The sequence below is a fragment of the Sinocyclocheilus grahami genome, unplaced genomic scaffold (assembly GCF_001515645.1).
Source record: "Sinocyclocheilus grahami isolate Dianchi unplaced genomic scaffold, SAMN03320097.WGS_v1.1 scaffold624.1, whole genome shotgun sequence".
NCBI classification, from domain to species: domain Eukaryota; kingdom Metazoa; phylum Chordata; class Actinopteri; order Cypriniformes; family Cyprinidae; genus Sinocyclocheilus; species Sinocyclocheilus grahami.
This window is the reverse complement of record NW_015505803.1, coordinates 253,313-264,830: the sequence shown is the minus strand read 5'-3', so window position 1 is coordinate 264,830 and position 11,518 is coordinate 253,313. Positions and strand designations below refer to the sequence as shown.

At 38.1% G+C, this 11,518-nt stretch overlaps 1 protein-coding gene across 1 annotated transcript in view; it reads left to right on the top strand.

Annotated features, from left to right (window-relative positions):
- LOC107557927 (collagen alpha-2(IV) chain-like) overlaps positions 1–11,518 on the top strand; it is a 107,956-nt gene that overhangs the window by 68,441 nt on the left and 27,997 nt on the right. The window contains exons 5-19 of the mRNA XM_016241513.1: positions 5,833–5,967; positions 6,671–6,715; positions 7,007–7,123; positions 7,236–7,304; positions 7,459–7,494; positions 7,593–7,646; positions 9,242–9,277; positions 9,398–9,439; positions 9,532–9,600; positions 9,690–9,734; positions 10,063–10,116; positions 10,326–10,361; positions 10,456–10,500; positions 10,601–10,652; positions 10,800–10,910. Coding sequence (XP_016096999.1) covers positions 5,833–5,967; positions 6,671–6,715; positions 7,007–7,123; positions 7,236–7,304; positions 7,459–7,494; positions 7,593–7,646; positions 9,242–9,277; positions 9,398–9,439; positions 9,532–9,600; positions 9,690–9,734; positions 10,063–10,116; positions 10,326–10,361; positions 10,456–10,500; positions 10,601–10,652; positions 10,800–10,910 — 946 coding nt within the window. The remainder of the gene's footprint in view (positions 1–5,832; positions 5,968–6,670; positions 6,716–7,006; positions 7,124–7,235; positions 7,305–7,458; positions 7,495–7,592; positions 7,647–9,241; positions 9,278–9,397; positions 9,440–9,531; positions 9,601–9,689; positions 9,735–10,062; positions 10,117–10,325; positions 10,362–10,455; positions 10,501–10,600; positions 10,653–10,799; positions 10,911–11,518) is intronic.

The following is an 11,518-nucleotide window of genomic DNA, read 5'->3' as shown; positions in this document are numbered from 1 at the left end:
TTTGAATAATTCGAGACTGTGGGGCTGTAATACGGGATGAGTACGGTTTCTCCCACGATCTTGACACCTCAGCATGGAGATCAGGGGAAAACGGAAGGCCCCCGTCGTGAAGGCTGTGATCTGGATTCAGAAAACGGTCCTGTTTCTAGGCTGGCCAAACTATATTTTATTTTGGCGACTGCACAAAACACACCCCATAACCACGAATCACACCTCATACGCGAGGGACTGTGGTGGCGAGTCCACAGTCTCCTCTGTCTCGACACTCATCACATCCACCTCCTCGGAGGAAGATAGATGAAGCGTCTGGCTCTCTCTCTCTGGGGGGTGGAAAGAAACCGCAGAGCAGGCTTCCGAACACTGAGAGAGAGCCGCGGATTTAGCGGGTGAGGACCGAGAAAAGGACGAGCCCGTCTCGGATCCCTCCGCTAAATCCACCCGCGATCCCCACGACACTAAATAAGTGGCTGTGCCTCGGCAACAGCGGGACTGCTGCCAGCGAGAGCGGAGCGTGTGCAGCGAGAGCAGATCGCAGATCGCAAAGCCTGGCCGCTCTCATCAAACACGGCCAGGCGAGAGCGGAGCGTGTGCAGCGAGAGCAGATCGCAGTCATGACAATCAGCTCCTCGAAAGCAGACCGTTCATGCTCCGCTCCCAAACAAATCGTGTGTATCCCTCGCCGCCAGATATCGTGGGCAGGGAGGAACACAGCGTTTGTAATGCCGTTCGCTCGTCATAGACTTTTTCATGATTGTTTTTTATATATGCTTGTGCGGACAGATAACAGTAAATAGACAGACACATACACAGAGTGCTACTGAAGAGCAGAAGCTGGTTTGCACTCTGCCGGATGCACTTTTATACTTTCTGGTGCTTACGTCACCCCGCTCGTGGCCGAAATGTCCGCCCAATAGAGAAAAGTTTTGCTCAGCAAGAAAAAAAATTAGAGGGAGCATTGCACACAGCTCTATCTTTCATTTCAACCAGATGATCTAACGGTAGCTGCACGGATCTCAGGCTGCCTAGCGGACATCTTGGCATGGATGAAAGAACATCACCTACAGCTCAACCTGGCAAAGACTGAGCTTCTTGTCTTCCCGGCCACTTCAAATCTACAGCATGACTTCACCGTCTAGTTAGGTTCATCAACAATTACCCCATCAAGTTTGGTCAGAAATCTTGGTGTAATCTTTGATGACCAGCTGACTTTCAAAGACCACATTGCAAAAACTGCTAAATCTTGCAGGTTTGCATTGGATAACAGCAGATAGATCAGTCCCTTCCTAACGGAGCATGCTGCACAACTTCTTGTCCAGGCCCTTGTCATTTCTAGGCTGTACTACTGCAATGCTCTTCTGGCTGGACTTCCATCATGCACAGTCAAACCTTTACAAATGATTCAGATTGCAGCGGCACGACTGGTCTTTTACGAGGCCAAAAGAGCCCACGCCACAGCTCTCTTTATCTCCCTGCACTGTGTTACGTCCGAGGACATATTCAAGGTGTTTTATAATTGTGTACATGTGTTGGATGTGGTTTTGTTTTGCTTTCCTTCTATCTCTCTCCCTCGTCACGAGACAGGTGTTCCAACCAGCTGTGTTCAATCTGGTGATGCTCGCTGTGATTGGTTGATGCCGGGAAGGAGCAGAAATATAAGAAGTGGTGGATCTGTGACGAAAGAAAGAGAGAGACTTCTTTCCGCCAGGGCTACTCTTCCTCCTGATTGCCCAGATTCATTTGTTGCTTTTGGTTGATTTAGTTCTGAGTAAGTGAACTCAGGATTTTGTTGTGCTCTTGAGCAGAAAGAGAACTGAAGTTGTTTAAAACCATTTTGATTATTTTTGTTTAACGTTAACTATGTTTGTTAGTGTTCTTATGTTCTTTTGGATTTAAGGGAATGTAGGGGGGAGGCTGCCATTTTCGTTTGTAATTCTTGTTTTCTCCTGGTTATGGGTAGACAGGAAGAGAGGGAAGTTTTTTGTGTATTTTATTTTTGGATTATCTTTCTCTAGGTAATTTATAAATATCCTTGGGTTAGTTAGTTTGGTTTTGTTTGTTGTTTTGGCCTAGCTCTCCCCTGAAGTCTTTGTTCCCCATATGTTTGTTAATACTTCCTTTGAGATTTATTGCTTGGTTACCTTTTTCTTATCTTTTCAAAAAGAGATTAATTTGAATTGGTGTTTGTGTTGACTCTGGGTCAGGAGGTTGGATTGCCCTGGTTCTTTCTCCAAGGTTCTTTTTTTTTCTTCAGATGTTTTTCTTTATCTTTTTTTTTGTTACTGGCTCCCCAGCCCTAGATGGGAAGTTATGTAACAACTGGCTGCCGGTTACGGCTCGCATCAAGTTCAAGACACTGATGCTTGCATATAGAACAGCCACAGGATCAGCACCCGCCTACTTCCACTCACTCTTATGAATCTACATTCCCTCCAGACGTCTGAGATCCGCTAGTGAGCGATGCCTCGTGGTACCATCACAAAGAGGCACAAAATCACTTTCCAGAACATTTTCATTTACTTTTCCTGGCTGGTGTAATGATCTTCCAATCCCTATCCGGAATGCTGATTCCCTAACATTTTTCAAGCGACAGCTGAAAACTCACCTCTTTCGTCACTATCTGACTTCATCCTAAAAAAAAAAATATATATATATATATATATATTTATCTTTTCTTTCATCTTTCTCTGACTAGCTTGTACTTATTTGAACAATGCTTGAAACTTGGTATGACGAGCACTTCATGTGGCTATTTGCCTCTTTAAGATGAATCGCTTGATGTATTCCCCAAATGTAAGTCGCTTTTGATAAAAGCGTCTGATAAATTAATAAATGTAAATGTAAATATTCCCTAGAGCACAGCAGGTTGGTTTTAACCTGTTGAGCAGAACAGAAAATATGGGTCAAGAAATCAGGAAGACACAGATAGCAGGGGGACAGGACATGGGAAGGCCAGCAGGGAATTGGCCTGGTCACTTGTGATGGCCCAGGAAATAACAAATCTCATGTATTTGATCTTTGTTACCTTAAAGGCTGCAGGAAAGTGATCATTTTGCATGTGTGGAAAAATGGGAGGAAGAAAATCTGTAAGACAGCCGGGCAGTGGCCGTGGAGTAACATTATATTTAGTAAACTTTGTTATATTTTCAATGGCTGTGACTTGTGTATAGACTAAACCCAGATTCGGTAATGCTTTATTTTGCCAAAAACTACCAACAGATAATGTATTCACACAAAGAGCATATCAAGGATATGTTGGGGTAAAAGCATGCACTGGAGGACATCACACAGGATGTTTGTATTTACTCTGAAAAATAACGTGATTTTCTGGGTCTAGTATCTGTTTTAGTTGATTTATCATTTAAGTTCTTTTTCCATGGAATTGAGACATTCCTCACGCCCCATTTCCATGGTAATAAGCTGCATAGTCAAGTTTTTTTTAAATGCTCCCTGGAGTTTTAAATAAACTATGAATTGTTTGCAATATATTATGTCTAATTTCCTGAGAGATGTCTTATGTTTCTAGAGCCACTTATTGTTTTTTTTTTGTTTTTTTTCCCCTAACATGGGAAATATCAACTGCATTTATTGGAATGTTTACTGTGGAATAATGCAGTGCAGTTTCATTTACTATTTTATACAGTGTTGTGTAATATTCAGTAAACAGCTTCAAACTAGCTCAGCTTATACGGTAGCCAGAACCTTATCTGTGAAGTCAGGTCAAAATACTTGACTTCCAGAGCTACAAAACACATCACGCACATGGTTCACCTTTGTTTGACTTATGAGGACCTTAAGACCTCTATGTTTCACCCGGCCCTCTTCATAAAAACCTAAAACTACAAGTTTTGTTCTTCGCTGTAATCTGGCACCTTAGCTTTTAGTTAAACACTTTTGGACCTGTACTCTCCATCTGTCTGAATAGGCATAATTTATGGATGAACAGGTGGGACATGTTCCAGCCACTTTTTGAAAGCTCTTCAGCTCCTCTGTTAAAAATGGCTTGCGTTACATGTGTTTCTCAGAGTTGGTGAACAAATATCATAATTATGCCTCTCATAACCCAGATGCCTCTCTTAACCTGGGATGTTGTTTTACACTTTGTTGACGTAGATGTGCTCTGTGTGAATGGCATCCAGTACATAGTACTTTCTTTGATCAGATGGAGTGCATCCTTCATGTAATTCTCATTCTCTCTTAACAGGATCTCAGATCAGTTGGCTGACTGTGGATTAGGGGCAGGGGGTTTAAGTGTGCACTAGATAGCAGGGCGCCTGTTTATCAATTTGTCCAGTCATGGTAGAACTCGGTTTGTTCACTGGATTTAAGTTCTTACCATGCAAATCTCTAGACATAAACATAAACACAAACACAAGCTTGTTTCATTGTCCTTTTCCATTAGAAACTGCACTGAGAAGTTTCATTTGATCAGCATTCGTTGCTTTTGATTATGAAGCAAACAGATCCACAGATCCACACAAAAGGGCAGAATTCATAACACACATCTAATATCACAAGTACAACATGTACAAATGGCTTTTGTGTATATAGTTAGAAGATTTGAGTACATCAGGCAGATGTTTGAATGATGCATGTTTTGGCTCATCAATGAGTTCAGATCAAGTCAAGGAACAGCAAATAATTAAACCTAAAAAACTTAGCACGTTTACTTTACAACTTGTCATACACTAAAAATATATGTGCAATGTGGTAATGAGAGCACTGGATGGCGCTATAGAGCTTTAAAAAAATGTTAGCGGAGTCTGCCATCTAGTGGTCTTGTTTTAAAATGTAAAAAATGTCTGGATTATGTTGAATATACTATATACTAAATTTAATATACTAGTTTAGTGCCTGCTCAGAAGTGTGCAGTGTACACTGTATACTGCATACTATTAAAAGTAAGTGTAATCAAATCCATTATGCAACAAATGTAGTAGGTTATGCCAGGTGTTGCATGTATACAACAAATGCATACAGTTCTTTGCACAATGTATATTGAATAAAAATCAAGAGAAGTGTGGTAGTTAGCTATGACATGAATAAAAATAATATGTTTTATAGTAGTTTACAGTCATAAACTAGTTAATGTTTGACATAATAGATGTTTTGGTAAGTGCGTTGATATTATAAACTTGTATATACTTATATAATATTTTACAATATAATAGGTTTATTATAGCAGTGCTAATATTATTAACATTGCATCGCAGGTTTAATATTTCTGTGCACTTCACAATGAAATTCACTGCTATAATTATTCACCTTACTCTTTACTAAAAAATAATGAGTAGGTGACATTTCAGGTAATGTTTCAGTAAATAGTGCATTACTTAATAGTTTCATTTATAACACTTTATTCAGTATTTTTTTTAAATCAGGTAAGCCTGTTAAATAAAAAATAAAAAAATGACACAAGCTATGATCACTCTTGATGAGCTGCTTCTTTGTGGTCTATAAGTGTAAACGTAAGTCTACATTTATAGAGGTGTCCATATAAAAAAAAAAATATATCATGTAAAGGGGTGTCAAATTCAGTTCCTGGATGGCCACTGTCCTGCAGAGTTTAGCTTCAACCTTAATTAAACACATCTGAACCAGCTAATCAATCAATCTTCAGGATTACTAGAAACTTCCAGGCAAGTGTTTTGGAGCTGGTTGGAGCTAAACTCTGCAGGACAGTTGCCCTCCAGGACCAGAGTTTAACACATGTGTATTATAACTTGTGTATTTTATGTTCCTCATGATTGATTACTGTAAATGCACTGACTTTTATCTTATACAAATCTGTAAGTCATTTAAACTCATTTGTAAATTTCTGTATGTGAATTGCAGGGATTGCCTGGACCCCTTGGTCCCCATGGACCCACAGGCCCTAACGGTCGACTGGGAGACCCTGGTCTCCAGGGTCCTAAAGGAGAGAAAGGAGACCATGGCAGAGGAGGCATTATGGGTCCAAAAGGAAGTGTGGTGAGTCTCTCTGTCTTGCTCTCCACTTCTGCTATTATGTAAAAACTTAAAACGATAGGTTTAGATGGAATTAAAGCTGGCTTTTCATTATCTCCAGCATTTATGTATGATTGACAAGCTTTTCGCTTCCTAATGGCAGTTGCATTGAAATTTCAGATCGTCGTGAAGCAACTGTTACCTTCTGCTTATTCACCTTGATAAAATGAATGAGTAATGAATATTTGAATTATATATCCACACAAATTAAACAACCACCGATAAGTTTGAAAGAAAAGCATAGGAGGTTTTATAAGGCTAATCAATGTAAATAATGTAATAATTATAAAATACATATTTCAGACATAATTACTCATAACCGTGCATTTTACAGAAATGAAAAAGTGTTATGCGAATAACATTTTTACATTTGCACCTTATATTCTTAGTGTTGATTAGATTATATAACTAACTGTATTTGATTAGATTCAGTGTGTTGGTCGCATAAGGTCTAGCCGCAAAAGTTTAAATAGTTCAGTAGCAGAAATAATATTCACAATGTCTCAGTGATACTGCACATGACTTTTCTAGGTTTAGCCATTATTTGCCTCATTGTACTATATAATTATCTTTAAAACAATCTCAGGAGTAGTTCTGAGAGTAGGCTAAAGAGTAAAACTTTACATGAAATGAGATGAAATGCTGTTGTGTTTGTGGCTTTCTTTAGGGAATGGAGGGTGTTCCAGGGTTTAATGGAGCAGATGGAGTTCCGGTGAGTGTCATTTTGTTTATATCCACAGTATTATATTTAGCGCTGTCATTAGGCATAAATAAAGCAGAGTTTTACAAAACGGCAACAAGAGAAGTGTGATAAAAGACACCAAAGTTTAATAAATAGCTACATTTATTAAAACTAATCATGGGAATAAACAAACCTACCGTCCAGTAATCTAGTTCAAATACCATAAATACCTTTCCGTAGTTTTGGATTTTTTACCTAGTATTACCACTGAAGGTAAAACAGAATATGTTGGTCAAGTCTTTGTTTCTGATCTCTCATCAGGGCCATCCTGGGCCGTCTGGGCCTCGTGGAAAACCAGGAGCTGACGGTTGTAACGGAACCCGGGGAGAATCAGGAACACCAGGCCTTCCAGGACTCAATGGTGGACCTGGAATATCAGTACGAGTGTTAATTTGTGCATAGCTCATCTAACCCATTATGCTTTTATTTTCTCTCTTTCAATCAATTTGTCTCTGTGTACTTGCATATCTCTAAATGTAATATTCTCTAGGGCCGGCCAGGAATGAAGGGAGAGAAGGGTGACCCTTTGGATCTGTGGGTCTATATGGAAAGATTCAGGGTAAGGGGAACTAAACGTTTCACCAGAGGATACGAAACCAGAAACCAGTTTTAGTTTACCTTAACCCTTTATTATGTTTACATTTACTATAAATTGAGTAAGTGCATTTGATTTAGTTAAAAAAAAAAATACATAATTCTATGACATATTACAGGGAGATCCAGGACCACCAGGTTTTCCAGGAGTTGCTGTAAGTTTGATTTTTATCATTTGTCTTGTGACAGAACTGAAACTGAATCATCAGGAATGAAAAGGTTTTTTCTAAAATATTTAATTGCACCCTTACAGGGACCAACTGGTAACCCAGGGTACAGAGGAACGCCAGGATTACAAGGTCCTTGGGTGAGTTAGTGAGTTAGTCACAATAAAATTGCTGGTATAATAAAAGTTATAATTATAATTAGGGATGTTATAATTAGGGCTGTCAATGTAAAAAATAATGTGTTAAAAAGTTTTTACGCATTTAACACACCCTGCTCCAGCCCAGACCTGTACATCATCTTACATTGCATGCAGTTACTGATAAACATGATGCAGGACGACGACTGTGGGATGCAGAATATAGAATGCAGTTATATGCCCCCAAAATTCAGGATACAAGGGCAAAAAATTGTTTTTTGTCTTATATTTATATCATATGGTAAAGTTCAGTAATATCACACAAAGAGAGTGTCATTTTCCCGAATATCTACACAATTTCTATTGTGTAATATTGTGTTGAATTTTAAAGAGCAGGTCATATGGTATTTTAAAGTGTCCTAATATTGTGTTGGAGTCCCCTACAACAGGTTTAAATGCATCTAAGGTCAGAAAACATTGTAATTTTATCAGAATATACAGCCTACTCTGCTCTGATTGGTCAGCTGGCCAAGCCTTTTGTGATTGGCACAGAGAGGTGTCCTTGACTTGAGCAAGTTAGTGAGCGCTACCATTGAAAAAGCACCTTTACATAAAACAATAATATAGTGCTCCAATCCGTTCTTATAATAATGACATAAAATACAAAAACACTTATGCAAGCAAATGGTGCCCACAGCTAAAGTTTAGCTGCTAAACTGTGAACACTTAAAACAATAATGGTGGATACGTTAGCCGAGTGCTAACGTGACTAACTGATGAAACAATACAGTTTGTAAACCAAAATATGTCTACAGTAATGTTTGAAGAACGACAGAAAAAAGACGCTCTGTCTTAACTTTTAATCAGAACGCAGAACAGCTGCAGCCTAACTAACTCGCTCATCTCTCCCGCATTAACCCAATTGTATTTCTGTGGTATCCTTGAACACAGTGTCTTCTCAACATGATGTAAACACACTAACTAGTGGAAGTGTTTGTGGGCAGATCAGACTCTGTTCGTATTTCGCGGGCAGGCAGGGATTATGCAAATGTGTTACCCAGTGACGTATACCGGTAACAGGCAAAAGATTCGAAAATATGAATACTCGTTAAGGCGATTCAGAATCGACTCTCCCTTTTGAGAGACAATATCTATATTTATCATGCACTTTTTTGATTAACAACTTTGCAGATTGTTTTCATTTAAGGTTAGCTACATTATAAACTAAAGAAGAGATATTTTTCAAAAACCCATATGACCTGCTCTTTAAACACAGTATGGCAGTATTGTCTGTTTTTGCTTAATTTCGCTATCAAAAATAGATGCAAAACAGCTTGAACAAATCAAGTGATCCAGTGAATCAGGGATCCATTCATAAAGACAGTCACTTGATTTGTTTCTGAATTAATCAGCCATTTTAACAAATCGGTTGAATGAATGACTGTATGACTGGTTTAAGTATTTAGAGTATCATAATTTCTTAGCCCAAATCAATCACTAATAATTAGTAATGACAGCCCTAGTTATTATATTAGTACTGCTTGCTTTATTCCAAACCTATTATCACTTCTTCTTACTTACTTATTATCTTTCTTTAGGGTCCTACTGGCTTTAAAGGTGTTAAAGGACACAAGGTAAGTAAAACAACATGTTTTGCTTAATTTTATTTTTAAGATTTACATTCGTGTTTTATGACAGCATACTTTGGTAAATAAACATCTTCCATTTGATGTTAATGTGTTGTCTTTGTACAGGGTGAAAGCAGTAAAAAAATAAAAGGAATGAAAGGAGAATTGGTGAGACACATTTTTAGTGTCTTATATCAGACTAATATCTCGGTCTATAATCTGCACTGTTAACCAATATGAATTTTACATCCGTACCACAGGGCGAGATTGGAGAGCCAGGCCCACCAGGACCTTACTCACAAATCCGTACAATCCCTTCAGAATCGCAGGCAAGAAGAACATGAGTTTATGAGAATATTACAAGGGGAGCAAATGATCTGTCTACTGTAGTTTTCATCTCTCTCATTTGTTTTAACAGGGTGACAAAGGCTTGAAAGGTTATAAAGGTGAACCAGGAGATTTGGTAGGTGGCTTTTTTTGAACCCAAATATAAATTAATTAATTAATTTATAAATTAATTTTAGGAATGACAACCCAGTCTTACAGTGGGTTCAGAATAGCTGGATCACACTAAAACAAAATTATGTCTGTTTTTTGCATAATTTTGGTCTGATTTTAATGGTCATATAAAATATGTTATTGAAATGTAATCCTGAGTTTTGCAGATGGCCTTTCCTCATTCAAGTCGATAAGAGTCAATCGAAAATAGCTGGCAGTGTCGCCACTGAGTGAACCTACAGGGACTTCGGCAGTATCTTGATAATAATATTTTGTATTTTAAATTATTTCAGGGGTATTTATCTACCAGAGGAGAGACTGGTGTGTCAGGGTTTCCAGGACAACGGGCTTTATTGATTAAGAGCTGAAATCTCTTTTTCTATCTCTTTTCAAAAAAGCTAAAAAACAATCACAATGTATGAACCAGCTCTTCAACAGGCACATCAGAGAATGGACATCTACCTTTTTTGCTTTTTTTCTACTTTGAAAGTTTTTGGATATGCACATATTTAAAATTTGTTATCTAAAATATTTAACCAATTCTTATTAATTACAGGGTAACCCAGGACGAAATGGTTTGCCAGGACCAAGGGTAAATAATTTTAATCATTTTCCCAACAGTGCATTGGCATTTGTGCATTTGCGTGGATTTAAGCATTTCTTAAAGTCTCTCTCCATTCCTACAGGGAGAGATTGGACTTCCAGGTTTCCCAGGAAATTCTGGCCGCAAAGTATGAATCTATTTATGATTTAGCGCTGGTTTAGCGTGTCGTACATTACCATTCAATCTGCATCAAAAGTTGTATGACCTAAATACATATCATTCAACAGGGAGACAGAGGAGAACCTGGAGAGCTGATAGGTCCTTTTGATGATACTGGAGGTACTAAAAATAATGCAAAAAAGATTATAAAGATTATAACTGTTTAATATCTGCTGTTTTAGTAGTCCTAATCCAACTTTCAGTAAACAGTCCAGTTTCTTAATTTTTTTATTACTTTGCTTCCGTCCGTTTCTCTTGCTTATATAGTGGGTCCTCCAGGACCTCCGGGAGAGCGTGGCCCAATTGGAAATTATGGTCCTAAGGGTGTTAAAGGACTGCTGGGTCCCCCAGGCCCCCCTCCCACTGAACAACAACCAGGTATTTTTCAATCTAAAATGGAAATTCTGTCATTATCTGATGGTGCGAACTTGTATGTCTTCTGTCTGTTAAAACACACAAGGAGAAGTTTAGATGAGAAATGCTGCTCTTTGCCATGTTTTGCATTAAACGAAACAGTTTGGATATCATTCCCATTGTGAGACAAATAACCCAAAATTATAAATAGTATACACTGAAAAAGTTTTGCCCTCTGTCATAACTCTCAATTTGATTCTCACTTATGTTGTCAGAAATATAGATTTTTCGAATTCAGAATATTTAAAATTACTTCAATACTCAATTTCCACAGTAACGTTAACACCAGTAACAGCTGCAATTTCACCTCTGTTATAACTCCGAAAGTGAGCTGATAAACAATGCTGTGTGTTTATTTTAATTAAAAAGTATATAAACCATTGCATGTTTCAGAGAATATATAGCTCACATTCTGGTTCACAGTAAATGTAGTGAACTCTCTTCATGTGTTGTGAGTTTAACATGCATGTGGGAATGCAATGTGTGCCAGTTACACTTTTTCATGTTTACATAATTTCCAACAGCAGAATTTTAGTTCATAATTTAATTTTGACCATAGTCAAAGTATTTTC